Here is a 26929-nt window from a genome sequence, read left to right as displayed (position 1 = left end):
CAAGGCACAGCTGTATGGCAGGACTGTTGTAAGTAGTTACTTGTCACTGGTCTCCTCCACAGATAAGTGTGTCCTTGATCAGGTGCATGTACATGCAAACAGCAAAGGAGAGGCTGTAGCAGAGCGAGGCACGTCTGCCTCTGCCACGCGCGGGATGTGACAGTAAGGAAAACACATCCCATCATCTGCAGTTTGGGCCACGTACGCCCTTCAATAGAAGTTACAGAAACAGCTTTACTTTCCCCTAAAACTGTGCACATGTGAATTCTTCAACCCCCTCCCTTCCCTCTCCCCCCAAACATGCACACACCGCAGTCATCTACTTATTTATTTTGGCTTTTACTGGAAAAGACATTAAATAACATTTAAAATGTATTTAATTTTTTTTTTTTTTTTTACAAAGTGCATAACTTAAAAAGCTGATCATGAGAGTGTTCCGTGTTAAGACTGTTCCTTTTCCTGCTCTCGTAGGAGATGCTTTAGCAGTCAGTAGTTCAGGCGCGGACTGAGCAGCATGTCTGTTTCTGCAGTCAGGTAAAGAACAGCTTCAGTTCCTTTGGGATGGGAGGAGGGCTGTAGGCTGCAAACAAAACCTTTCAAGTAGTGCAAATAACGTAGTACAACGGAGGACAAACAAACAGGCTGTGGAAAAAAGGCTCCTTACCCCATGCAGGGAAAAGTCAGTGGGAGGGAAAGTGGTTTGGCTCTTTCCAAAGGCTGTCACAGCAACGAGCTTAAGCATCACTGAAGCTCTGCCTCTGCCTTGCCCCGAGGCTCCAGCCTCAGCCCAGCCACGAGTCAGCCCGGGAGGTTTGGGTGGCAAGGGGGGGTCACCGGAGGCTCTCTGGCCCCGTGCCCCTTGGAGCAGAGCTGGCACACCACGGGCACCTGCAGACGGCACTGCCTGCAGAGCTGGTGTCCTTTCTTCAGTGGGGTCATGGGGACAGCGTCCAGACCCTACGGATCTGGGCTCCGACTTCACTGGCTGCGTTTTGTATATTTAAAACCAAAAACAACGGCTGGAGCCTGGCTGGCATGAGATCCCTGGAGCCACCCTGAAAGCCACACTGCAGCATTGCTCCATGCCCCTGCACAGCACAGGAGGGCTGTCCCTCCCCACCTCCGAATGGCCTGGACGCTGCTGGGGAGCAGCTGCTTTCCCCCAGCAGAGCTGTAAGCGTGATCTGGAGCTGAAGCTTTCCTCCCGTACAGTTACACCTGGCCACTAGCTTGGTCCTACGCAAGATGCAGGCAGTGCCTCGGGGAGGCCCTTGGTTTGTTGGCTGCCGTGGGCTGGGTGAGGATGCTGAGAAGTCACTACAGCAGGCAGGAGCGCCTGGGTCAAGCACACACAAACATGCCGCTTTCACGAGCTGTTTCATGGGGCAGTCCTGCCTGGCACGACCCACGGGTGCACAAACCATGCAGCAGCAATTCAAGGAGCTGAGAATGGCTGGTAGACACGTTCCTGCTCGCTTAACAGCAGAGGCCTGTGCCCTGGGCTTCACCTCCCAAAGATCACAGTCCTTGCGCCTGGTGCTCTGTGTTATGGCAGGGAGAAGTCAGCAATCTCCTTCACTCGACAAGGCTGCTGTAGCGTTCTCCACGCTGCGTCTTTAAGGCTTTTATTCCTCAAGGTCACAAGCTGCAAGTTTCCTCACTATGCCAGGAGCAGAGTCAGGCCCTCAGTGTCCGTTCCTAGCCCCGACAACGAGTCTGCTTCGGTGCTAGAGGAGCTAGTGTGATAACGTACAAGGTGGAGGGTTGAAAGTACATGTTGCCACAGGGAGTCACAGTGCAAGTGCTGTGTGTGTTTGAGCAGAAGTGTTTTCCCTTGGTGTTTTTTCCCCCCGCCCCTACCCAAAATGGAGGAAAATCATCCTTATCTCCAGGTAGCAGCAAGTACTTGGGAAGCGGCATGCGGGGGACACAGCAGCAGAGGAGAGAGGAAGGCAGAGAAGAAATCTGGACTTTCCTGGTGAGTACTCAGTTGAATTGGATCTAAGAAGGCAAAAGGAGAACATAGGAATAGCTGCACTAGGGCAGACCAAAATCCACCCAGCGCCGCCTCCCGTACCCAGCAATTACCAGCGTTAGGCTTTGAGGGCAAAAAACATGAGGATGCGCCTTACCCCTCGTCTACCCTCGGCCAGCAATTAGCAGCAGAGGGTGAAAGTACCCCTGCAAGAACCGCAGGGCCCACGCTCTGGTTCGCTACCTGTCTATAAGAAACGATTAGCCCAGGAGGCTCGGAATACGAGCCACGCATCTGGTCGTTCCCTTGGTGGACTGAACTGATCGTAGCGTGCGCAGTTGGTGCTGCCCTTGTCAGCAGCAGCAGCAGCTCATTAGCTCTCCTCGTGTCTGATAGTGCTTATGTGCAGGATAAGAGAGCAGCCAAACGTGCCAACTGGCCAAAGAAAAAGCCCGACACAAACTCCTGCCTTAGGCATAGCGCTGTAAATAAGGAATATTTTCCATCAAACGGACCGGATGTCCTCTGAGGTGCCCTAGGAAATTTGGAAGGAAGGTGTAGGCAAGATGACTTACATCAAGCGGCCAGAACAGCACAGGTTGGTCACTGGCTTCCTGGCAAAGGTTGATCCAGTGTAATGCCTTGTGTCTGGTAGATCTCCTTCAGAACCAGCAGAACGGTGTCTTCTGACTCCCTGGAGGAGGAGGAGGACATGGGAATTGGAGGGGAACGCTTCCCTCCACTCTGTCAGGTCATCCATGATGGTTATGGGATAGATGCAGGGCTCAGCAAATGCAGGCAGTACTGGACCAGGAGAACTACAAATGGTCCCCTTGCTCTGTCCCTACCCACCCGCTGTGCCTGCGTTACAGGCAGGAGCATATCTTGTTCACTCAGTTAAGGCTTTTCTTATTACGTTGGCTTTAAAAACGATGGTGTTCTGCTTACGTCAGACATGAATTTGAAGCTTTGACCATTATGCAGAAGCTTACCAATAGCAGAGATGCCCTTGTAGTGCAAATAAATACTCGTTAAAGCTCTCTATTGGCTTCTCCTGCAGCACGTAGTCTATGCGATTCCCTCCGTTCAGCCTCCCCACATTAATGAGGGAGGCCTCTTCCTTCACTGCTGCAGGGGCCTCGTCTGGCTTTGGGTCTGAAGGAAGGAAGAAGAGCAGTGTGGTTCAGCCAAGGGGCACCAGCAGCCACAGAAGTGCAACAGCATCACCGTGCCCTCCCTTCGCCCCACCGCGGGCTCTTGCAGAGGGGAGGCAGCTTAAGTGCTCGGTCCTTCCCCCCCGGGCTCTCTCTTGGAAAAGAGTATTGCAAGAGACAGCTAGAGAAGGGTGACGGGCTTGGCAGGCTTACAAAGTGATGTGGGGTGCTGAGACCCCCAGAAGGCCGTTACTGCCCAGGCAGGCTGCCTCTGCTCCCCTTTCATCGGGCAATAACGGGAAGGCCACAGCATTTGAGAGCCAAGTGCTTACGCAGCTCAAAGGCATCCCTTTGCTGAGCACAGAAGAGGGCAGCAGCGCCTGGGTTTGATGCCAGGATGGGCACCTCGCTGGCGTGGCTGCAGGGAGCCCGAGCACGCTGCTCCGTGGGTTGCAATGCTGCATCCCCGGCTCCCCGCCGCCCCGCACGCACCACCGACCTGGCTGCTTCTCCACGCCGGCCTCGGCCTCTGCTTCGGCGTCGGTACTCGCCGCCTCCACGGCTGGCAGCGGGGCTCGAGTGAAGGACTGCCAGGCTACCCGCAGGGACCCCAGCAAGTTGTTCTTCAGGTCCACGCTCATGCGAGTCAGCCCTTCTTTCAGCTCTGAAAGGCAGGAGGGGTCGGTGTCGGGCTGGGGGCTGCAGCAGTTGCCCAGGGCAGGGGGAGAGGGGCTGCCCCTTCCCTTACCCAGGTGCATTCTCTTCCTGCCCTTGTGGTGAGGCAGCAGCATGGGCTCAAACTCCAGATCTGGGACGATCATGGGCTCAATCCTGTATGCCACTGGGTCAAACTGTACGGAGGAGAGGGACAGTGAGCCAGGGCTCACGCTCCGCGCGTCTCACGCAGGAAGGCTCTGGTTCTTATACCTACAGGGTGGAAGATGTTGAAGAAGCCTTTGCAGGTGGGCAGGCTGTAGTTTGGGTTGATCCGCTTCACTCCTCGCACCGTGAGAAACATCCCAATGGGAGACCCAAAAGCAAAGAAGATGGTGGGCTTGTAGTTTAGCTGAGGATAGTTTGCCGAGACCTAGGAGAGAGGGAGATTCAGTTTTGTTTCATGAGACAAACTCCGTGCTGGAGTTATGAGCACCTCATTGTTGCAGTTAGAGCATGGTGCCGAGCTCGGTAGTTACCTGTCCTAAGCCAACATCCCGGTATTGACAATTGCTGCCATCGTCTGTGCTGTCCGGGTCACGCTGCAGTGGGGACCCAGGCTCTGCTCCCCGCTCCCCGCTGTGCCCGGGAGCTGCTGCGCTCTGGTCCTGCAGCAACACAACCGGGAAACCCCGCTAGCACGGCTCCTGCAGCGAGCCCACGCCACGGCCCGTCCTACCCACCCGTGAGCAAGTACGTGAGGCAGCAAACTGCCCGGCATCCCATATCCTCCAGAACCAGAACAGTCTTGGCAGCACCATCCTTCCCCAGCCGACCACCTCTCTAGCTGGCATCACTAACTTCAGTCTCTACCACCGTTAACAAGTCCTCCTGCTCTGCGATCACCCTTACAGGCCATGGGGTAAAGTGATCCTGCAGTAGGGCAACACCTGTAACACCAGCGTAACACACGGGAGCAGCAAGCAGCTCGCCACAGCCAAACGCGAGCCCGTGCGAGCCGCCTGAGCAAGGATGGCCAGGAACGAGGAGGTCGGGGTGCTCAGGGACTGAGGCCTCGCGTCCCGGGTACCAGGCTGATTGTAAGGGGTGAAGGGCAGTCCTTGTCTGAGAGCGACGGGATGTGACCTGGATGAACACAAGCCGTGCAGAAGACAAACCTGCATCTCCATCTTGGAGCTGATGTAATGAAGTATCTTCATTCTTGGTCCTAAAGGAATTCCCATTTCTTTAAGGTTTTTCTCTGTGCACAAGAACTGGAAAATAAGCAACCCAGATGTTAGTACGGGAGCAGAGAGGTGTGCGCGGTGAGGTATTTCTGTTCCCTGTCATTCTGTTCCTGCTGCGCTCCTCAGAGACATTTCATGTGCGAGTGACTCAGTACCAGGAAGATGTGCACAGGGTGGGAGGACTGGGAAGAAAAGCAAGGAGGAAACACAAGAGACAGCAAAACAGGAGAGCTCCTTACCAGTGCTTGCCTGTCCATTTTCTCCTTCTCAAAAACATCACAATATTCGGACAGCTCCAGATTCTTCAGGATTTCTTTTACGTCCTCAGTACCCCTGTTGCTTGAGGTTGTCCTGGACCCCTGTGAATAGAGCCATCAGGGATCGTGCTTTTTGCTCACTGATTTTCTCCCGTGCATTTCGGAGTCTCTCCCCCTTCCCCAAGCAGCCGCAGAAGCGGGAGGTCGGTGTGACGCTGCACCGGCACAGCTCCCCGTGCAAGTGCTGCGGGAGTACCCCAGGGGTCCGCGCACCGCCGGAGAGCCCGCACCTCTTCGCTGTGCTCGTCCTCCTCGGGAGCAGCCTTCTGGTTCGTCAGGAGATCGAACAAAATGAGCGACCCTAGAAACCAGGCGCAGGCAGACAGAGCATCAGCATCTCATCGGGGAAAAGCCCCGAGCCGTCTCCTTTCTGGGACGAAAGACCAGTACCCTCCCTGCTCCCACGGTACGGTGACGCTCACGGGACCCCTTACCCAAGCTGTGCCCTGCAATGGAGACCCCCCCTTTGAAGAGTGGGTTCCTCTGCAGGAAGAGCTGGTACAGGCGGTTCATTTCGGATGCCACCGTGTCCACGATGGTCTGGCAATAGGTGGAGCTGTTGTAAAAGAAAACGTCCAGGATGGTGTCGTTGATGAAGTGACGCAGGCGATTGATGCTCGGCAAAGTGATTCGCTCCAGGTCGCTATGGGGGGAAAAGAGGAGAGGGGGAATTGCAGCTAGGGGTGCCAGTGAACCCCACCACGTTTCTAAAGCAAAATGTAAGTTCAGAGAAGGGTTGCCGCCATCTCAAAGGACGTGATGTTGTAATGCAGACCCTCAGCTCGTGCCAAGACCGAAGGCAGAGCACAGCCTGTGCTCTTACACTCCAGGCAGGAGTAAGGAGCCTGGCCTTTCTTCCCCGGGAGCTTAACCTGCTCTCTCCCCTTCCTAGGTCGCTGCAGAGCAGCGCTCGAGTGCAGAAACCGGGCACTCTGTTTCCAGAGGCCTTTAGCAAGGTGTGGGTGTCCACGGTCCCTCCTGATGTTAGCCAGGGAAAGGCAGAAGCCTCTCCTCTCCGGCTGGATGCTGATCAGAGCAGGCACCTGCTGTGCTCTGCAAAACAGGGCTGTAAAAAGACGGTGGGGACAGGGTCTGGCACGGAGGTGCTCTACGGGACCCCGTCTGTCCTGCGTACCCCGGCATGCTCACAGCCCTAAACCCTCACAGCTTTCCCTTTGCCTGCAGTGGCCACCAGAAAAAGCAGAGTTTACGCGGGAGGAGGCTGGCTGTGCGCTTTGCCGTTCCCACGGACACCGGCACCGGCGGAGATGGCTGCCCGGGACACTTACACGTCCACACCGGTGGAGTGGAGGGAGCTGTGCCAGTTCACAGGTAGGAACTCCACCCGGCCGATCTGCTGCTGCTCCTGGGCTTTCTTGAAGTGCGCTTGCAGCATGCTCAGGGAAACATTCCTGAAGTCGTTCACTGGAAAAGAGCATGAACTCTTACTGAGATCCACAGGGCAAGCCTGCTGCATCAACAACACTTAATAAGATAAAAGAAAAGATCATTACCAGGGGAAATCCCACCAGGGTCTTTAATCTGCTGCTGCTACCCTAAGACCTTGAATCTTTAACTACAAGATCAGGGGAAGGCTCCATGTCCTTACACATGTGTTTACTGGATTTTGCTGTCCCATCTGTAACAAGCCTCCTTTCCACACGGGCAGGGCTTTAACACAGCAGTCAGGAACAGAAAGGTACTTTTAGGAATTTTAAAAAAATAAATCTGTTGCGAAGATGCACGTGTTAGAAAGGGAATCCTAAGGGAGGAGGTGAACTTGAAATTACTCAGGTCTAAGGGAGAAAGGCTGATTTCCTTCATGACGGTCAGCAGCCTTGAAAATAGTTTCATCAGATGAACGTATAGAAGAACAGACTGCATGAAAGCAAAGGTCTATTTTGTAGGAACTAAAGACAGTCTGCTGTGAAAAATCCCGGCTCCCTTGATTTCCACAAGTTAAATCATGTCGGGCATCCAGGCAGTCTCAGTGATCACCTCTCCGACAGAACTGAAGCGCTCTGAGCAAATAATAATGAACAGGTCAGGCCAGAGTTACTTGGTTTAGTACCCTGTCTCCAGTATTGATCGACAGCGGCTGCTTAGAGGAGCGTGTAAGACCCGCGATACTTCTCGCACGCTCTCCTAACCCCCAGGCTTTTGCAGTTTGGGGATTTCCTGAGCCAGAAGCGGCGTCCCTGGTTTTGGTCCAAAATCACTCCAGAGGCTGCTGGGTGGGGTTGTTGCCTGTTAGACTTCACCCAGTGAGATTAACCCGTAGCAATAGACTGAGCAGGTTACTAATTAGTTTAGCAGGTTTAGACAGTTACTTGGAAAATCTGTATCCGATTTGGGAAACTCACTATTTTGAGCAACAGCAGAACACAGTGATGAAAAGTGGTTGCCCAAACCTTTCCAGATGGTGGGATTTAACGGGTTAGTGAGCGTTGCATTCACGCTCCCCACTGCAGTCAGCAAATTCGACCGTGCAGCTTGCCAACGTGAGTGTCGGGATGGTTTGAATGCACTCTGACAGCGTTTCCCATTGTCCATGCAGATGAGGGTTTACCGGCTCTGCTAAAAGCAGCGTATGGAAAGAGCACCCCGGCCGGGCTCCACACCTACCGCACTGGATGATGCTCCTGAACCGAATGTCGCACGCTGGGCCGATCCCGTGCACCACGAAAACCAGGTGATCAATTTGCAGCGGCTCTCCTAAGGAGGAAAGAAGAGTTCAGAGCACAGGCCCTGCGGGAGACATCGCTTAACGGGGAACTGACCCGCTGAAACTCTGCAGGCTGAGCCTCCCATCCTCACCTCAGCCAGGTAAAAAACCTTGAGTTAACGCCTGGATTTTACGCCTAAAGGGTGGTGGGATTTCTCACGTTTCTGAACTGTTTGTCCTGCTAAATTCAGCTGCCCACCGGATGGGTCCAGATTGACGGGACAGTAGAGAAAGGCGAGGCAGCTCGTCCCCGCTTCTGTCACCGTCCTCACTTCAGCGGGAGTGGATGGGCCTCGCCGTTCACCCCCACCCGGCCGTGGGGCACGTTCAGCTCGGGAGAGGGCAGGACCAGGAGGACTCGGTCCAGCTGCCCTGTGCCCAGCCTGCTCTGCTGAGCCACCCAGCCCCGGCGTAGCTGCATCTCTCAGGTAGGCAGCCGGTGGAGTTACGTCTCGTTCTCTACTTCCCACGCACTTTAGTTTGCATACGCACTTTCCTGAAGGCATGCACGCATGGAAAATGAAGGGGTTAGATGGGAGTAACTGCCTGTCCTCACCATGGGGACGAATCCTGAGGCCTGACCAGGAGCTCTGGGACAGCTGGGAGGGGGCAGAGCTGACGCACAGCTTCAGAGACGGGGAGAGCACGCGCGCCAGAAAGTCACCTGCACGTAGGTAAGTGATAAACCCCTGTGTCCCTACCACGGAAAGAAACTCCTCCTTTGTGAACATACAGGCCAAGACCTCAGGGGTAATTTCAGGACCGCAGTGCTTTCAACAGCTCTGGTCTCAGTGCAGGAGCTGGAAGCGCACCGCCTTCTCCCCACGTCTCACCGCCATTCCCCTCTGCCTCCTCTGCGCATTCGTTCAGGCTGCGGGCTCTCTGCTGCTAGGAAGGTTTCTGAAAACCATTCGGTTCCTTTTGGCACAAAATTTTTAGATGTGCCCTTCATTTAAAGGATCATGGAAGCTTCTGTCGGTCTTTTTGAGAAAACAGGTTGGAAAACAGACCCTATAGCTTTGGATGGGTGGAAGGGAGGGAGCAGCGAGCTCACCATTGGGGATCTCGGCAGCGATGTTTTCTACTCCTCTCTTCACAGTCCGAGGTCGACCTTGTTCCGTAGGAGTTGAGCCCCAGTCATCGGAGGTGGCAACCGGATGGTAGTGCACCATCAGCTTGTAAACAAGGAGAGCCTGTCATTAAGCTGCGCTGCATACCGTGGTTAAGCAGAGGAGAAATTTTGCTGCAACAGCTGGTAGGTGATACGGGGTGGTACCGGACCGCGATGTTTAACCGCGCTGGTACGAGCCCTTTGCACTAAGAGAGTGAAAGGCGTGTTGAAAAGAAACGTTAAGGTGTGAAGCAGACTCTCTGCTGGCATTGCCCTCTACTCTGGCGCAGGTAGGCGAGGGGAATGCCGTCTGGACAGAACTGATTTCTCAGCAGACGCGGTTAAAAGAAACAGCATAAAGACAGAATAAAGACAGGCCCTCAAGAGAACTGAAGGGATGTCCCTGCTGGTCAACACACCAGGCCCTCCTCACCTTTGGGTTGTGCAAGATAATGATTTCCCTGCTAGGGGACTCCAGTTTCTTCTTCCACTCATCCAGGGTCACAGCAATCATGTAAGCTTCCTGAGGAAAAGAACACCCTCTGTCAGTCAGTGGAAGGTATTCCCATGAATATTGAACCACTTGGGACATTCCCCACCCGATTTACGGTGTCTCTTTATCAACACACTTTGCGAAAGAGGCAGAGAAATCAGCCAGCTCGAGCTGGAGGAGCAACGGGGTCATCTGAGCATCACCCGCTGGAGAGTTTCCAAGGAGCCCCCACCGTAATAGCAGCAGCAGACTTCCCCATCAATTTAGAATCGTATTTTTTGCTACATCAGAATACAGATTATTGTAAAGATGTATATTTTTGTACATATATCTATATATCTCTACATATATATCTTTCCAAAGAACAGTCTCCAGCCATTAACACTACAGACCACTGAAGTCTCTAACACTACGTAGCGTTCAGTGGGTCCCTGTAACGATGATTTCTCTTTCTTGCATTCACAACTCCCTTGGCTTTGGTAAAACTATAAGCGTAGCGAGGATGATTCTCCCAAGGAGAGTCAAACTGAAGTTAGAGCAGGCAGGGTCAAGAAAAAACAGCGCAAAGCTGCTAGAGTGAGGCTGCAAGCAAGGCCAGGGCCGCACGGCATGCCGAGAGCACCTGGGCACTTAGACGTGTAGCAGAAGGATGCTGCCGCGGCTGGACGAGGGCAGGAGGAAGGGGAGGCCGCCCGGCTACAGCAGGCTGGGAGGGAGGCAGCGGCAGTGTTGGCAGTTATGTTAATCAGCTGCGAAAACGCCATGCCAAAGCCTCTTTCGAGTTCATGTCCTCAGGCGTGACTGTGGTGCCAGTTGCCCCGTAGGAGTTTGGGACATTGGGGCCAGTGTTTGACGATGAGAAGCCAAGATGCTTCTCGGCAAGATGGATGCTACCAGGAAAGGCGTGTTTACCTCCAGTTCTTCGCTGAAGGTCTCCGAGTAGGGAATATACTTATTGTCCTTGTCTCCCTTGTAAAACCAGGTGCAGCGACGCACTTCAGATACCTCCTCCTCCCAGTACACTGCGACACGCTGCCTCTTCTTCAGATGCACGTCATACCTACCCCCCGATGTTGGGACAACCAGATCTTCTTTGTCTCTCCCTGCAGGAACCAAGGCCTGAAATTAATTGCGAGAGGACCAGAAAGGCATGCTACCAGAAAGCTGTATACCACGCCAGAACAGAGGGATGAGACTGGAGCATCTCCCGTGGGCAGCACACACCAGCATGTATGAGCAATGGCAGTAGACACCAATGTTCTCCGTACCCAAGCACGTCCTAGGAGACATGCCCCAAGTCAGAGGCTGAAGGTAAGATGAAGGCATTAAGCTACAACTGTCTTCCTCTCTAGTTCGGGCACAGGCTTACGTGGACTCTTCCTGCCTCACTTAGATGGTAAAACGTGAATTTGTGGCCCTGGGAAGTGCTTTGCTTAACGGTGGAGGTGCGGGTCTCCAGGTCTCTAAGCCATTCCCCTCTAAAGCGGAGAACTCCGCACAGATCCCGATACAGACTTAAAATTCTGTGAGCTGGGTCTGCCCGCCGGCCAGGCTGCCGGCAGAGCGCCCCATGCCAGGCTGAGCTCGGCTCGGCTGCGGCACTGAGGACCAGCGGCACGGCCTCTAATCCGAAGCTTCCTGGGAGAGGAAGGAGGGGAGCAACCCTTGGGCAATCGCTGCTCTGCCCACGGCCGTCGGCAGCAGCGGTGCCTCAAGCACAGTCCTGGCAGCGAGTTACACAGACGGGCGATATTCGGCAGCACGAGGGCCTCATCGCAAGCGGTGCCACTCAGAGCAGACCCCGCTGCCTGGGCAGCACCCTCCGGGGACAGGCAGGCAGGCAGAGCACCGCGCGTCCGCACGGGAGAAATCTCCCCAGGGGAATTTCTGCCATCCTGCTACCACTCTCCCATCCGCACCAGAAGGGTGCTTTGCAGTATGATTATATATAATTTAGAGCTTATATCGAATGAATGAGGTCAGAGCATTCGACGCATCCGAACAGCTTTGCTCATTCATGCGTTCACAGCTCTAGGAGTAGGCACGTTGCCAAAAGAAGTCCCAATTTAACATTCCCGAGGGAAAATTTTGCATCCCAGGTGGAAGCCGTGGATGTGTTCAAGGAATTTCCCTCTGATACCCAGACAGCGTTTCCCTCGAGCACACACCTGATGCTCTCCCCTTGGCCTTACCAGGCCGGTTCCTTACAGCGATTTTAAGAGCAGGCACTGGGTATTTAAAATCAAAGGGCAATTTAAAAATAGAAGTGCTAGAAGCTGAAGGCAAGGCAGCGCCGCGAAACCCCCCGACCCGTGGAGCTGGATGGAGTTGCATCTGCGGCTCCTGACGGGGCGGCCCCTGCCCACGCGTCTTTTCACCCTACCTGAGCCGTGAGCCTCTTCCAGCCTCTCCGAGTCCTGCGAGCTGAAGGGGACCCATCGCTCTCTGGAGTCCGTGACCTTGCAGTAAAACCAGTGGGGAACAACGGCTTCGTATCTCTTCGCCGCGTCCAGCTCCGCGGCCTCCGAGGCGGGGGCGCCGGCGGGCAGGGGGGGCTGCGCCTGTTGCCGCTCCCGAGCAGACATGATGCTCCTCCACAGAGGACGGCAGACGCGAGTGGGCGAATTTCAAGAGCCTCGGAAATGCTTATTCCGTCTCCAAGGGAAAACGCTCCCGCAAAACCCCCGTCTCCCGCGGCGGGTGCGCCCGCCCGGCCCGGGGGTCGCGGAGGGACGGACCCGGCGGGCGGCCCCCGCCCCCCCTCACCCCCCCCCGCCGCCGCACACGCGTGTCCGTGGGCGTGCGGCCCCCGCAGCCCGGCCGGCTGCCGCCGCGGCCCCCGCTCCCGACGCGGCTCCTCCGGCGGCGCGGCCCGGCCGGCAGCGCAGGCCCCGCTCCCGGCCCCGGCGACCGCCCAGCCCGGGGCGGGGCTCCCCGCCGGCCCGCCCCGCGCGGCTGCCGTCACGAGTGGGGCGGGCGGGGGAGGGAGCGGGGCCCTGCCCGCAGCCGCTGCCTGCAGCCCTGCCCGCTGCCCCCGCTGCACAGAACCCTGCCCGCAGTCCCTGCCCGCAGCCCCCGCCTGCAGCCCCCGGTGCGCAAAGCCCCCGCCCGCAGCCCCTGCCCGCTGCCCCCGGGGCACAAAACCCTGCCCGCAGCCCCCGCCTGCAACCCCTGCCCGCAGCCCCTGCCCGCTGCCCCCGCTGCACAAAACCCTGCCCGCAACCCCTGCCCGCAGCTGCAGCGCTCGGGAGGGTTGCGCAGCCCTCGCAGCTGGCAGCGGCCCCAGTGGATCCATGCCCAACGCCATCGCAGGCAGGCGATGCCAGGGCTAATTAGGACTCTCTGGCCTAACTCTTGGCTTCAGGCTGGTCATTATGCCCCTAAGCTGGACGCGGGCGGGCAGGGGTGCGTGGTGTCGGCGCAGCATCGCCGGGAAGCACGTGCCTTCGTGCTGGTTGCTTCCCACGTGCGGCGTGGACAAACACTTGGGCATAGAGCGCTCTGCAGCGGAAACCACGAGACGCTGATTTACTGTTTGTTTTTCAATCCTTCCATGCCCCTTTCGCCTTAGTGGAGATTGAGAAACCCTCTTCTGATGGTGGGCGCTGCTTGCAGAAGTGACAGGCAACCCCGGAATAAGAGTTTGGTTTCTGTAGAGACGAGCCTCGTGATAAACACAGAGACACGCTTTCTAATTTGGGGTTTTGTGATGTGGGTGGATGCTGTAAGATAAACCAGTTGCCAGGAATTGTCATCCCAGTGCTCACCTCCGCCATGGCTAGGAAGATGAGCGGCCAGAAGTGCTAAAATCCTCAGATTTGCATCTGTAGAGCAAATGGCCGTAAACCTTGTCCGCGCAGCCTTGCCCGCACAGGGCCTGCGCCAGCTCGGTGCTGACACAGCTCCTGCCCGCGCCTCTGCTGCAGCATCTTTCTCCTTTCAGATCGCCGTCCGAGCCGTGACCCACTTTGGTCCTGCTTTGAAGGAGACGGAAGGCGGCGGGGACGCAGCGGGGACGGATGCGGTTACATCAGCGGGAGCGTTCTGCAGGCTGCGGTGTGGAAGGTATGCCCTGATCCCTGCTCTCAGTTCGGCTCAGCTTTGGGGGAAACACGTAAAACCCACCATCTGCCGAGGGACTCAGAAACGTCATACGCAGCCACCTCTTCTCACAGAGCTGTTCAAATAACCAGCCCCGCTGAAATGATAACCTGCCATTTCAGCCCACTTCTTAATGTTCTTTCATGTGCTTTTAACTAGAGGTTTACATAACCCTCTGCCAAGTCCTTCCCACACGCGGGGACTTAAAACTCCGGAAGAGGAAATATTGTAAAGGAATATGTTACCTTGATAGGTTCAGCACCAAAACACCAAAGAAGAAACTCGCCTCCTTCCTTCCTCCCTGATTTTGGCTGGCTCGTATGCCACACACATACTTTCGGTTTTTCTTACGAGCAGATAAAGGGGTCGTTCTTACCACGTCTCCACAGCGTGGAAACCTTTGTCCCAGTCCAGAGAGCACTGGTGATACAGCAGCTGAGTGTACGGTTTTTTTCTGCTCTCCTAGCTGCTGCATTGCAGTGCTACTGAGTTTACAAGGTATCAGGGTTGCTCCTCCTTGCACAGCTAGAACCTACTTACCCCTTTTCCCTGGCAACTGGCAGGGGAGGGAAATGAGTGTTAGAGCAAACAGGATGCAGTAAACAATGCAGTTTTGTTCCTGATGCAATTCTTGCTACTGAAACAAATACAGAAAATAAAGTTTCGGCCAGCTCCGTGGATTCCAGACTGACTGAACCTGGCTGCTGGCTGCTTCCTTTCACGTACCTGCAGTAAGCAGTGACTTGCTGCAGCACTTCTGCTGCTAACACCACATCCTCAAAAAAGCGGCAGGGCTGACACGTCAGCGCCCTGTTTGTCTATTGCCACCTTACTCAAGTGACAGTAGCAGAAAGAGCTGTAAAAGCCCATCGGTAGCGGGGAGGGAGACCTGCCCGAGGGCTGGCGGCCCTTGTGCTCGTGTAGCAGCTCTCGGGGGTGCGGGCAGGGTTAAAGCTGCGGTTCTGCCCATTCTTGGTGTGGTTTTATAACGGGGTTGATTTGGCAAAGCAGGGGGAGACCCTGCTGTTAGGAGGGGTGTGAAGGAGGACTGCCTACACCCCGAGCTGTCCTTTACAGCTGTAGCAGCTCTCCGTGCTGTAGAAGTCAGTATGCACTGATTGACGAGCTGAACGATTTCACTTTCTCTGCTGAAGTAAGACTTACACGCACCATCTCTTGCAACAACAAGTTTCGGACTTTGGCTAGATCCTGCACGAAGGGAATCCAAACCTTTATTTCAACAGCCATGCCAACCAAATAAAAACACAAATGTGGTAACAGAGGAAGAAATGAGCTCTTTGGTAATTCCTTAGAGAGCACAAACGCGGTGACGCTGTGGCCTGGACTTTGTGCCAAACCTGAAACGGCTGGAGAGCGAAGCGGCGGGGTAGGGCAGTCACGCTCTTCATCAGGGCTGGCTCCGCTCCTGAATGTGAGTTACGGGGATCAAACGTGCATCTGCCTCCAGCAGAAAGGAGCGCCTTCGAGCCAGGTCCGGGTGGTTTCAGAGCTCAGTAATGCCCTGAGCACCAAGCAGAAATGCAGCAGAGGCCGTTCTCCCCTCCCGCATCACCAGTACTCTCCTTCCAAGCTTCCCTTCGCCTCACAAGAGCACAGGCTCCTCTGCAGCCTTTGCCTATTGCAAAGCGTGGTTCGGGCTGCGTGTACTGCGTGTACTGCGAGCCCAGCAGCTCGTCCCGCTCCGCCAGCTGGATTTTTCACTTCTTGACTTTTCTAGAGAGTGACAAGTTAGGCCTCTTTGGGTCCTTACATTCCTTCTTTACTTTTTCATCTCCTTCATAGCCTTTTATAGACAAACCTTGCGGGAAATGCTAAAGGATCTGAAGAATAGGACTCAATAAATCTGGAACCTGAGTCTGCTAGCAATCCTGTAGCATGAGGACTCAGCTTTCTGCCCCTGCACCAAGCATTTCTTCAGAGTGGTTGATGGTTTTTCTTGCCCATATTCCCTTTCAAAAAACCTAAATAAAGTTAATAGTGTATCAAGCTACTTCCGTGAACCCACAGCAGTCTCTTGGGAAAGATTTCAGAACATCAGAGGCAGCATTTAACAAGACTTTCAACCATAAGATAAAATGAAAGGGGTAGAGACACCACAGTGCTGCTCTTCATTCCTCTGGGTTTAAAGAGCCACCAGTAGCAAGGCTGGTTGTGTGGAAACCATCCCTACCATGAGTATTTTCACAAAAAGAAACAAACCCAAAGCACGGATTAATTCCTGGAGATGCTGCTGACACTGCTGCCTTTATCAGAGAAAGAAAGGTGGCATTCACTGGGGCTGGGCCATGGCTTTCTGTGTGCAGGATGCTCACAGGGCATCAGGCTGTTTGTTGTGATCTGCTTTATCTCCCAGTATAGCCACCGATCCTCAGAGTCAGATTTCATGCTGCATCCGAAGCACGGATAGCTTGGCCTGGCTGCTCTCTGCGTGACAAGAGGACGAAATAAAATAGCAACCCAGCATTTACCCGTCCCAGGACGTTCAGCTCTCTCCTGGCTCACCTCGGACGGGGCCGTTTTTGCAGGCTGACCGCCACACATGATCACGGACACATCTAACGAGCTGCAAAGGTCAGTGCCATGCACGCAGCCCCGTCTGGGAATGATGTGGGACCTGCCGGGTGCTTTCCGGACATCGGCTGGCCGTCAGCCTGCAGAGCGCACGGTCAGGGCACTCCCGGCCTCGGGCGTGCCAAGACCCTTTCCAGACCCCTTCCAAAACACGGCCACCCGCCCCAGAGCCGCGGCCGAAGGCTCCGGGAACATCTGCACCGCTTGGGAGGTGATGGGGGCCACTGCCCCGGGGCGCTCCCCAAACAAGCATTCTCGGAGGTAACTTGCTGCATTTATCCCTAACCTCAGCCACCGAGACAGCCTGGCTGGTGTTTGGGTTACAGACAAGTCTGAGTTGCACAACCTTGCCCACAACTTCTTTTTAAAGAAAAGAGACTTTGAGACATCTTAATTACAAAATAACATTTAAAAGTCGTCTGCGTTTATTATCTCGTCACACACAGTAATGATTCACTTAACATGTTGTAACCAGAAGGTTAACCATAGGCCGAGCCGTTCCCTTCCCCTCCGTATTGTACAGTGCCACAGTACAGCGTTGCAGTGGAATACAAAACTTGCAGTATGTGGAAGGACGTTACCATTAAAAAGTGGATTTTTACCCAAGTGACCTGGAAGGCATTTCTGAGCATCCTGCCGTTTCGGGTTGCTCTGCTCTGACATCGTTCTCTGCTCGTGCCCATCCTTTCCAGTGGCAGAGCTGAGATTTCCAGGCTGCGTTCCCGTGTCCGCGGGGGACACCACGGACTGGCTCTTCACGACAGAGGAGGAACAGCACGACGTGACATCTGCTTGCATTGACCGGGCTGCCAGCATGGTCCCTTTTTGCAGCACTTCAGTGGAGCTGCTTGAGCGCACTAAAACCAAACAAAACCCCACAATGACACACAAGTTTTTATGGCGAGGAAGCTGAAGCTGAAAATACACGCAGTGACTGACAAGCCCAGAGTCCTGGTTTGTGGCTGCATGTTGCAGTACTGTTGTGACCACATCTGAGCAGTGTTCCAGCTGTTTAAAGAACTGCTGTGGCTGCAGGAGGCACCTCTAGATTGGGCCTGGTTTGGGGAACTTTGTACAGTGATTTTCTTCCCGCTGATGAAGAGGATGCAGATCCCCACGGAGACCTCTACAGCGTTAAGTACCTCGGATGGTTCTGCTTTTCCAAAGCGTGGAACAAACAAACAATTCAGTTTGCTGCTTCAGACCTCTCTTACTTTGTCCATTGCCAAGTTATTTGTTGGGGCTGGGCTTCTGGGTTGGGGGGGGGTGTGTGTTGGTGGTTTTGGTTTGTTTGTTTTTTTTAACTCGGGGCTTATTGCTATTCCATTGTCGATAGTGCGTAGCAGAAAGAGCTGAGATTTAACAGAACTAAAACTCTTTGGAACCTCAACAACAGGCTGTGTGTTGTGGCTGATGTGCTTTCACAATCCCTTTCTTTCCAGTTTTTCCAGTATGGCCTGAATTTTGTGGACAGACTCTTTCCTGGCCTGCCGAACACTGTCCTGGCCACCAGTCTCAATGGAATCCAGTTCCAACAGCAGCTTGGTCAACATCTCCTCCAGAAGCCGGTAGGATTTATCTGTCTTTTTTCCTACAAATTCATCCACCTCTTGCTCCAGCTGTTCAGCCTCCCCCATAACGTGGAGGATTCTCTGAATCTCTGGCTGGATGGCTGCAGAATTTGTTGACGGCTGGTCACCAGGTTTAAAGCCAGGCTCCCGGTTCCCAGCCAGAAGCTTCCGAGATGCACTGTCGTACATTTGGGGCTGTGCGCTGTACTGCACCTTGGGGTTTGAGGGGAATGGCTTGGCGTTGAGCGGAGTGGCTGGCTTGTGGTGATTCATTGTCCCAGAGTGCTGGTGATTGACATCAGAATAGTAGTTGTGATGGTTTGCGCTTTGCTCAGGTTTGTCGTAAGCAGTATCCTACAGTCAGAAGGAAAAAAAAAAAATCTTTAAGCGCATTTCCCTTAAAGCCAGGTTTTTAATCTTGCACTCAAAAGGCCAGCAAGCAGGGCTGAGAGAACTGGGCAGCAGGTGACACCGTGACTGCTGTGAGGTGTGCATGCCTGGGAGGAGAGGGCAGACTGCGTTATGCATGACGTTACCAGGGATCTGGGCAGCATTTTCGAGACTGTCACACACCGTGATGCCATAACACATCACGTTGCTGCAGGCTGGCACCCTGTGTCCTGCCAAGCGGGCTGGTTCCTGCGAGAAGTCCCAAAGAGGGACACGGGCCCCACGCTCCAGTCCCTGGCCGTTAAAGAGCAGATCCCCGGCAAGGGGCACGTGTCTAGAAGAAACGGCGTGAGCCACTGAACACTCGTTACCCATGAACAGGGGAGATGCTAAATAGATTTTGACATGGTCCCATTTGGATATTCTGGAGAAGACACTTCTCTGCAGGTAGCACACTTCTGAACCGTTCCCAAATAACAGCAGCCCGCACCCCCGAATCCACACATCCCCCCATCAGGGCTGCTGCTGCATATCCCAGTGCTGCTGCCTGGGGACCCAATCTCTGGAGAGTCATTTGACTCCTGATCAAACCCAGAGGAAGCCGAGATGAACAGACCCCACCAAATGCATCATGTCCTTAGATTTTTTGCTTAAAACATTCCTCAGTAGAGGATGACTGTGCCCAAACCAAGCACTTGTAGAGGACTACCAGAGTCTGCAAACTGCCCCGCAGGTTAGTCCCGCGCTCTACGGGAGGGTTTCTGACAGCGTTTGCTGCTTGAGAGAAAAGAGCTGGACAAGGTCTGCCCCGTTTCAAGACCTGCCCTGGGACATCTGGTATCTCCAGTACCTTTCTGGAATTACAGCCGTGGATTTTGGTTTTCTGTATGCAAATAGGAGATTTCGCTGGCAGTGCTCTGGATACCTGCTGCTTTGTTTCTACCTAAACTAACTGTGCTCGCAGAAAGGGGCATTCCCAGGAGACAGAGGCAGGCTTGGAGGAAAGCTGGATGATCTAGGAGGTCTGACCGCAGCCGGCACCCAGCGGAGGCACGCGCTGTGCAAGCATCAGCTGTACCTTTGAGTCCCACGCGGGAGGGTGGGAAGGAGCTCCGCTGCCAGTCCAGGATGGGTGCGATTCGGAGACGAACGGGTTCCCGTGCGCCGAAGCAGCGGGCCAGGCGTAACGCGGCTGCACCCCGTAGATGGTGGGGGGAGCCCACGTGTCCTCGGGGGGTCTGGGCTGTGGCGGAGGCCCCTGCGGTGTGACCCCTGGATTGTTGTCTCTGTATGGATACTGTGGGATGGGCGTTCCTGGGGTCTGCAAGAAAAGGGGGGAACAGGCGTTACCCCCGGAGTCACTCCAAGCACCATTCCCTCCAGACAGCCCTGGGAACAGCCCCAGCATCAGGCTGCCTGTCCGATTCCTGCTCTCCTAGCCCCCAAGCTTGGAGTCTCTGGAGAATGGGGTGACCACCAGGTTTTATAAGAATAAAACCAGGCAGGGCAAGCTGCTCAAGGCACAACAGCCATTAGGACCCACGGATCCATCGGAGGATGCACTGCGGGCTTTTCCTCCGCTGCGGCCCCATAAAACGACTTCTCATGCCCCGGGAAGCACAAGTCCAGCAGCTGCACCGACACCGGGGCTGGAAATTGCTCTGGCCGGTGCCCGGCCTCTTACCTGCGGTGGGGAGTAGCCAGGAACCTGCTGCCTCCTGAGAGAGGGCCCTTCGGTGGGGCAGTCCGGCGGGGCGTAGCTCCAGGGGGGAGCGGGCGACGGGGGCCGGTACATGCCCGTGGACTCCGCAGGGTAGGGGGTCTGCGGGGGCCCGGAGCAGTAGTACCCCCGTGTCTGCGGCAGGCCGGCGTAGTGCGGGGCAGCGCCGGGAGCCGGAGGGTACGGGGGGCTGTAGGCTCCGTTTGCGTAGGGAGAATCCATTGCCTGGGGAGGAGGGAAGAGCAGAGGAAAGGTGATGGGCCACAGGCACGGGGCAGAGGGGCTCCGGTCTGGCCCAGCAGCAGCCCGGGGAAAGGACTGACCCTTCCTGCAGCGTTTAACTAGGGGGTTCCTTCAACCCCAAGCTGATTTGCCCCCGTTTTCCTGCTCTAACGTGGCTTTCTGTTGGCCACTGTCAATAAAAGCCTGCCTGCCTCGCGCTTTGGTCCCACTGCCCTCACGGCACGCTCGGGGAGACAGGCAGTGTCAGGGCATCTCAGGGGGATAGATTTGTCCGGAGGGCGGGAAGAGGGGATACGCTAAGCTTAACCACGCTTCACTCAGCTAAGCCTCGCTCAGAAACAGGCGTACAATTCCTCCCAGCAAGCAGCTCTTCGGAGGTTCAACCACGTGCATGTAGTCACCGACTGGTGGATGAAAAACACTCCAGGAAAGTTCATTTCCTCTTTCAGTCTGCAAACAGAAATGATGCAAGCGGACGAGATGGACCAGTTCTGGGGCCCGAGGAGCAGGGTGGTCAGATCACCGAGCCGCAGGTCGTGCCGCAGCCGTGGGAGCAGCCGGGTCTGAGAACTTGTCGTACGCAAGGTCTGTACGCCCAGAACATTTGTGAGAATTTATCTGAATACATTCAAGTAATCAATGTATATTGAACGTGAGCTTCCACCTAACCACAGAGGCGACAATTAAGCATTAGGAGTTCAGGAGCTCACGGGTGACTCCCCGTAGCTTTGGGCAAAGCGGATTTTTGCCCGCGAGCTGTTTCACGGAGGAGAGGTTGTGTCACCTGCGCGCCAGGATTTATGAAAGAGATGGATCAAACCTACGCGTCCCATAGGATTAAAACAAACCACAGTTATGTCTGGACAGCAGACAACCTCTGTGGAAAGAGTAAAGCCTTTCCCTTCTCACAGTATTTGCGCCATGGCCCCTAAAACAAGCTATTGCTGCAATAACAACAACAAACAATAGATCCCGGGAAGAGCAAATCATGGCACCGGGGCACAGCGGGACCGGAGACGCTTTTTTCCCCCCTCTCTGCCCCGAGCGGCCGCCCTGGCGCTGCCGGCTCCTTTCTGCCGGTGGGGTCTGCCGTACAAATGCCGCTGCCGACGTGGCTGGCACCTCTGGTCTGCCGCGCCTTGAAGGAGGGGGACGTGGCAGGGGTCGGATCCTCAGGCCCCGGGGAAGAGGCAGTTCTGTCTGTCGGTGAGGGGCCGGTTAGCCGGGACCGGGACGCATCCTGGCCGGCGATGCCCAGCTCTCACCGGTCGTGTCGGCGGCAAACCAACCCAGGATGGCGGCACGTCCCCGGTGATCTCTTCATTAAAATGCACGCCCTAGAAATGTCACCTTGAACTGGATACGAAGGTAAAACTTTACCACGTTCGCCGTCTCATGTGTTTTTCTCCGGTTAAACACCTGCCCAAGCCCCGCGGGACGGGAGAGCGGCTCTTGAACGCAAACGGATCCTTGTGGAAACCGAGCTACGAGAGCCGAGAAACATCAACCAGCGCCGAGGAGGAACGAGATGGGCTTCGAGCGGGGCGACGCTGCCCTGCCTGTCGGGCCGGGGCAGTTTCGGGGGCGCGGGGAACGGACAGCCGGGCTCCGTCCCCCGCTGCCGCCTTACGCGGGTGGCGGAGCCGTCCCGGTCACGCCCGTGAGGTGGGACACGCGGCTGCCCCTCGGCGGGGGGGGGGCAGAGAGGCGGGCAGCCGCCCGGCCCTGCCCGGCCCGGCCCTGCCCTCCTCCGCGGGACGGCCCCGGCGGGCAGCCAGCGGCGAGGCGGCGCCCGCCCGGCAAGGGCCCGCGCCCCGCGGGGCTCTGCCCCGGCCCCGCTGCGGCCCGAGGGGACGCAGACCGCGGTGCCCCCGCCCCGGCCCCGGCCCCGGCCCCGGCACCCCGGGGACGGGCAGCGGGCGGGCTCCAGCCCCGGTGGCTCGGCTCAACGGCCGGAGATCGGGGCGGCCGCCTTCCCCCCCCGCCGGCCCCGCGCCGCCCCCGCCGTTACCTGCGCCGCCGGCGGGCGGGGGGACCCGGGGGGCCACGGCGGGCCCGGATCGGCGGCGCGGCCGCGGGGCTCCATGGCCGCCGCCCCGCCCCGTCCCGCCGCCAATGGCCGCCGCCCGCCCCGCCGCCAATCGGCGGCCAGGCCGCGCCGGCGCCGACCAATCGGCGGCCGCCCCGCGCGCACGGCCGGCGCGGCTTAAAAGGGCAGCGCCGCGGTGGGCCCCGCCCGGCGGCGGGGAGGTTCCGGGGCGGCGGCGGCGGCACCGGCGCATGGCGGCGCTTCCGCTGGGGGCGGCGCGGCGGCACCATGAACTACATGCCCGGCACAGCCAGCCTCATCCAGGACATCGACAGTGAGTGCGCCCCGGCGCCGGGCCCTTCCCGCGGCGGGCGGCTGGTGCCCCGCTTCCCCGCGGGGCGGCTGGTCCCCGTGGGGCGGCTGGAGCTCCCGTCCTCTGTGGCTGCCGCCCCCCGTGGGGCGGTTGGACTCCCCCCCCGCCCCCCTTCCCCGTGGGTGCCGCCCCGCCGTGGGGCGGTCGGCCCCCCTCTTTCCGCAGGGGAACTGCCCCCCGTGGGCACCGGTCTCGCGTGGGGCTGCTGCGGAAGGCGTCCTCGCTCCCCTCCGCGCTGCTGGGGCAGTTACGTGCTTGGCACATCTCTGGCTTCCCCACACCGTGTGTTGGGGGGAGTGGGGGGGCGTTAACGCCCACGCGTGGCCGCGGCCGACCCTCCCGCTCTCCCTCTCCCACAGAGAAGCACCTGGTCCTGCTGCGGGACGGCCGGACGCTCATCGGGTTCCTGCGCAGCATCGACCAGTTCGGTACGTCCGCAGCGGGGGCTGCTGGGGGCTGCGGGAGGCTTGGGCCGGGCTTTGGGCACGCTCGGGTGCCAGCTGCGTGCGGGGGCTGGCGAGGAGGAGGAGGAGGAGGAAGAGGAGAGCCCCGCAGTGCCCGTTCGCATGAGCTGGGCGATGCTCCCGCGCCCGTCGGGGCCGTGCTTACCGGAGCAGCGCCCTTCCCGAACCGTGGCTTAACGGCGAAGGAGGAGTTGGGATTTGGTGAGAGTTCCCCGTTGCGTGGTCCCCGCTTGGTGCAGCGGCTGCAGTAACGACCCCCCCGCGCACCGGTCCTGAGCAGGAGCACGCATTTCCTTGGCTAAAAACGACGCGAGGTTTAAAAGAAATCTAAAAGAAATCAGTTTAGGTGTGCGTAGAGAGACGTGACTGTAGGCCGCGGTTTTAGAGCGTGTTTGCGTGGGGGATTGAGCGCCCCGCCTGCGTGTCGCCCCGGACTTGGTGCTTCACGGAGACCTCTCCCAGAACCGGGTGCTTCTCCGTCTCCTGATTGCATCCCCTGATGCTCTGGCATCCCTTTTTGGGCAGAAATAGCCCGAGACACACGCAGGTGATGTTTGTGCTCGCGACCGAGTGCCTCGGTCCTTGCTCAGAACCTGCGGCACCAGCAACGCCGTTGTCTTCTCTGCCGTCATCGGCACGTGGTGCTTGGGTGGGCTCAGGCCCCCGTGGTCTGAGCTCGCTGTCCTGCCTGCGCAGGCTGTGGGAGCTGGAGGGCAGAGGCTGCCTCGTGGCGTGGGAGCTGCCCCGCTGCTCCCGAGGTGCCGCATCTGTCCCTGCGGCCGCTGCGATTCAGCCGGGGAGACGGTGGGTGCCTGCGGTGATCCGGCTCCGAGGACCCGCCGAGAGGCGTGAAAGCGCCGGTGCCGTCGCTGCTCTGGGCTTTCTGCCTGGCTGGGGTGAGACACTCTTTATACTAGAAAACACAGCAAAATATGGATTATTTTCTCTCTGTTTTCATCGCTGCAGCAAACTTGGTGTTGCACCAGACTGTGGAGCGCATCCACGTGGGCAAGAAGTATGGGGACATCCCTCGGGGCATCTTTGTTGTGAGAGGCGAGAACGTTGTTCTGCTGGGGGAAATAGTAAGTAAGCGGCTCGCTCTCTCTCTGTCTGCTCCTGGCCCGGGGCAGCAGCTCCGCTGCGGTTTGGGACTGAGCTGGTGGTGTTTGTGGTGACGGGACTCTAAGCAGCACTGCCGAGGCGGACACCGGAGCCGGGTGTCCGTCTGTCTGTCTGCTGTGAAATACGGTTGCTGTCCCGTTGTGGGGGGGAAATTTGAGCCCCCTCCCGGGGCCGGTTCAGGCTGAGCTGTGGTGAAAATGCCCGGGCACCGGAAAATGCCCGGGGCAGAGGTGCCGTCCCGCAGCTGCGGCTCCTCGGGGACGACGTGAGGGGTAGAGAGCGACGTGTGGGCTGGCGAGCGGCGGGAGACGTGGGGAAGCCCCGGCCTGTGTGTGGCATTGCTGGAGAGCGTCATTAGTGGCTGCCTGTGGGGCTGTCACCTCCCTGCTGGCTCGGCACCAGGGGACACCGTCCGGGATGGGCTCGGGAGGGGTCGAGCACCATCTTGCTCGCTGTTTGCTTCAGCCCTTTGGGCTGAGCTCAGCCCGGCTGCTCCCCAGGAGCCCTCTCCCATGGATAGGTGTCCTGGGGGTCCCTGCCTGCATCCCCACCCCTCGGGGTGCCTCCGGCACCTCTGTTTTGCATCGCCTGTGCCTTTTGACGGGACTCCTGGAAGATGCGTGGGCACGGGCTCGCCGCGGTCGGGGGCCTCGGGGCTCGCCTGGAGGAGACTGTCTGGCACGTGCAAATCTGTGACCATGACCCAGGGAGAGCCCAAGCGTTCACAGGACCAAATCCCTGGGCTGCCTTCGAGCCGGTAAGCGCAGCGCTTGGGAGGCAGACCCTGCCGCAGCTCGGCTGCTCGCCTCGGGAACCGTCCTGCTCCAACAGCTTTGGCAAGAGCGACGGAGCACTTCATCTGTGGTGCAGCCATGCCCGCTCTCCCCGGGAGCACAGAGCCTGGCCAGGCGCTCATAGGAAGCGCTCGGATGTCACCGAAGCCCAAGCACGTGAGGGGCGTGCGTCAGTGGAGACGCGAGTGCAGATCCGCCCCAGACCTTTGCCGTCCCCGCTGGCTCTTGGCCCCTCCAGACCGGCGCTGCCCTGGCCGGTGAGATGCGCTCAGCAGAGGTGACGTCGGCCCAGCCCCGAGCTGCCCCGCGGGCAGAGCGATGCCCGGAGCGTCCCATGAGCAGAGCTGCGCGTCTCGGCCGCGGCGGCTGCCTCGCGGTGCTAAAGGGGCTGTTTCTCTTGCAGGACCTGGAGAAGGAGAGCGACACGCCTCTGCAGCAGGTCTCCATCGAGGAGATCCTGGAGGAGCAGCGGGTGGAGCAGCAGGCCAAGCAGGAGTCGGAGAAGCTGAAAGTGCAGGCGCTGAAGGAGCGGGGCCTCTCCGTCCCGCGGGTGGACACCCTGGACGAGTACTAAATGTGCTGCCCCTCGGACCTTTCCTCCACGGCAGAGCAAGGGGTGCTCCGTGACCCGCCCACGCGTGGGCGTGATCCACTCTTTGGAAAGGTGGTTTTTATTTTCAGATTGTGTTTTCTGTGGCGCAGATAACTAAAAAAAAAAAAAAATCATGCCTTTAGTTTCTCCTTGCGGAGAAGGAGGAGAGAAGGCGTTCGGCCGCCCTTCGAGGTGGCCAGGCGTGCTGGGGAACGCGAGCGTTTGTGTTCAGGAGGCAAATCGCTTGGTCCTTTGGGTTTGTTTGCTTTTTCCTCCTCACGTGACTCTGGGTGAGAGTTTTCCTTGACGTGTAAATAAATCCTTGGTCTCAACAACGATGGTTTTGCCTGTGTTCGGGTCCTGACGCTTTCCCCTCTCTTGGGCGACCACCCTCGGTGCCAACTCTTGTCCCCGCTGGGCGCTGCGCAAGGGGGAAAGACCCTTGGGCGTGCCGTGGGGTGGGCTCGCTCTGAGGAAAAGCTCAAGGATGTGGCGAGATCGCTCCCTCCGTGATGGGGAGCAGGACCTGGGTACCCCCCCTCCCCCCCCGCACCCTGACATGGGCCACCAGCTCCCCCCTACCCAGCTCCTCCCAGCCAGGCTGTGGCTGCTCCCCTAATTACCTGCTGACGAAGAGCTGCTGCAATTGGGCTGGCCCTGCTGCACCTGGGCCACTGGCCGCACCTGGGCCACTGGCAGCCCCTCCACCTCCGGCAGTGTCTCTTCACCTCGGTGCTTTGGAGGAGCTGGCGTGGCTGCAGCAGGTAGGAATCCTTCGCGTCGAGCTTGTCCCGATGCTGTCGGGGCGTTCGGTGACAGCGTCGGGCGGGAGCCTTCCTGTGCCGCGGCGGTGGCAGCGAGTGGCAGAGGCAGCGGCTGGGTTTGGGTTGGCTTTGGGCAGCTGCCAGGCTGTGGGAGCCCTTCTGCGTGCAGGCAGGAAAGAGCAAACCTCGGCGGTGAGCGGAGCAGGCGCTCCCTGCGAAACCTCTTTCAGTTCATTTCCCCCCAAAGTGAAATGCTCGCTCAGGGAAGCGCCTGTGCTGGGGGGGGGGAGGGGAGCAGAGGGGGGGTCCCCACGAGTGGGTTTTCTCTTCCAAAGCGGCTCGTTTCTTTGCAGGACGAGCCCTGCTGCGCTCACGGGGGCACGGACCGAGTACAGGCAGGTCTGGCTGCAGCCCTCCTGGGACGCGACCGGCCAGCACGGGCGGGGCCGGGCCCCCCCTCGCTGCCTGGGACCCCCAGCGATGTTTCCCTGCACCCCG

At 57.7% G+C, this 26929-nt stretch overlaps 3 protein-coding genes and 2 long non-coding RNA genes across 12 annotated transcripts; 3 read left to right on the top strand and 2 right to left on the bottom strand.

Annotated features, from left to right (window-relative positions):
- Positions 1-320: 320 nt before the first annotated feature.
- On the bottom strand, positions 321-12411 carry DDHD2 (DDHD domain containing 2). Of its 5 annotated transcripts, none has more exons than XR_012039666.1 (18): positions 12060-12411; positions 10589-10779; positions 9617-9706; positions 9127-9247; positions 7973-8062; positions 6637-6772; positions 5782-5990; positions 5578-5648; positions 5270-5389; positions 4962-5057; positions 4323-4451; positions 4061-4216; positions 3878-3980; positions 3629-3793; positions 2968-3130; positions 2551-2669; positions 665-2001; positions 321-580 (listed from the first exon to the last, which is right to left on the bottom strand). XR_012039666.1 is itself a non-coding variant. In XM_072846123.1 (17 exons), exons 1-16 carry the CDS (start codon positions 12259-12261, stop codon positions 2579-2581), a joined length of 2133 nt encoding a protein of 710 aa, XP_072702224.1. In that variant the 5' UTR covers positions 12262-12411; the 3' UTR covers positions 321-2001; positions 2551-2578. The 5 variants fall into 5 exon arrangements, 2 of the variants coding, with proteins under 2 accessions (XP_072702224.1, XP_072702225.1); XR_012039665.1 differs by having other exon boundaries at positions 321-1736; positions 1861-2001; XR_012039667.1 differs by having other exon boundaries at positions 1861-2001.
- Positions 6520-8661, top strand: LOC140643847 (uncharacterized). Its single transcript, XR_012039668.1, has 3 exons — positions 6520-6679; positions 7905-8173; positions 8264-8661. It is a non-coding gene; the product is annotated as an uncharacterized lncRNA (long non-coding RNA).
- LOC140643848 (uncharacterized) lies at positions 9195-14365 on the top strand. Its single transcript, XR_012039669.1, has 3 exons — positions 9195-9327; positions 10786-10987; positions 13620-14365. It is a non-coding gene; the product is annotated as an uncharacterized lncRNA (long non-coding RNA).
- A 2406-nt stretch (positions 14366-16771) lies between these two features.
- BAG4 (BAG cochaperone 4) lies at positions 16772-22420 on the bottom strand. 3 transcript variants are annotated; one of them, XM_072846235.1, is made up of 4 exons: positions 22305-22420; positions 20015-20275; positions 19409-19651; positions 16772-18294 (listed from the first exon to the last, which is right to left on the bottom strand). In XM_072846235.1, exons 1-4 carry the CDS (start codon positions 22377-22379, stop codon positions 17791-17793), a joined length of 1083 nt encoding a protein of 360 aa, XP_072702336.1. In that variant the 5' UTR covers positions 22380-22420; the 3' UTR covers positions 16772-17790. The 3 variants fall into 3 exon arrangements, with proteins under 3 accessions (XP_072702336.1, XP_072702337.1, XP_072702338.1); XM_072846236.1 differs by lacking the exon at positions 22305-22420 and adding an exon at positions 20642-22004; XM_072846237.1 differs by lacking the exon at positions 22305-22420 and adding an exon at positions 21674-21993.
- Positions 22110-26002, top strand: LSM1 (LSM1 homolog, mRNA degradation associated). Of its 2 annotated transcripts, XM_072846238.1 has the most exons (5): positions 22110-22656; positions 23055-23123; positions 24126-24241; positions 24989-25332; positions 25479-26002. In XM_072846238.1, the coding sequence occupies exons 1-5, from the start codon at positions 22409-22411 to the stop codon at positions 25647-25649; spliced, it is 948 nt and encodes a 315-aa protein (XP_072702339.1). In that variant the 5' UTR covers positions 22110-22408; the 3' UTR covers positions 25650-26002. The 2 variants fall into 2 exon arrangements, with proteins under 2 accessions (XP_072702339.1, XP_072702341.1); XM_072846240.1 differs by lacking the exon at positions 24989-25332 and having other exon boundaries at positions 22381-22656.
- The last annotated feature ends 927 nt before the right edge of the window (positions 26003-26929 follow it).

Source organism: Ciconia boyciana, chromosome 25 (assembly GCF_034638445.1).
Source record: "Ciconia boyciana chromosome 25, ASM3463844v1, whole genome shotgun sequence".
NCBI lineage: Eukaryota > Metazoa > Chordata > Aves > Ciconiiformes > Ciconiidae > Ciconia > Ciconia boyciana.
This window is presented reverse-complemented; position numbering and strand designations above follow the sequence as displayed.

Bases quoted from the DNA above. Each gene is read 5' to 3' on its own strand.
- DDHD2 (XM_072846123.1), bottom strand. From the start codon at position 12,261: ATGTCTGCTCGGGAGCGGCAACAGGCGCAGCCCCCCCTGCCCGCCGGC. The intron at 4,452-4,961 runs GTTTGTCTTCTG...GTGTTGCTGCAG, and splicing joins GCTCCAAGATGGAGATGCAG to GACCAGAGCGCAGCAGCTCC. The intron at 3,794-3,877 runs GTAAGGGAAGGG...CCTGCCTTTCAG, and splicing joins CAGGAAGAGAATGCACCTGG to AGCTGAAAGAAGGGCTGACT.
- BAG4 (XM_072846235.1), bottom strand. From the start codon at position 22,379: ATGGAGCCCCGCGGCCGCGCCGCCGATCCGGGCCCGCCGTGGCCCCCC. The intron at 20,276-22,304 runs GTAACGGCGGGG...CCTCCTCCCCAG, and splicing joins CCCGCCCGCCGGCGGCGCAG to GCAATGGATTCTCCCTACGC. The intron at 18,295-19,408 runs GTACAGCTGATG...TTCTGACTGTAG, and splicing joins CTCCCGCGTGGGACTCAAAG to GATACTGCTTACGACAAACC.
- LSM1 (XM_072846238.1), top strand. From the start codon at position 22,409: ATGGCCGCCGCCCGCCCCGCCGCCAATCGGCGGCCAGGCCGCGCCGGC. The intron at 23,124-24,125 runs GTACGTCCGCAG...TCATCGCTGCAG, and splicing joins GCGCAGCATCGACCAGTTCG to CAAACTTGGTGTTGCACCAG. The intron at 24,242-24,988 runs GTAAGTAAGCGG...ACCATGACCCAG, and splicing joins TTGTTCTGCTGGGGGAAATA to GGAGAGCCCAAGCGTTCACA.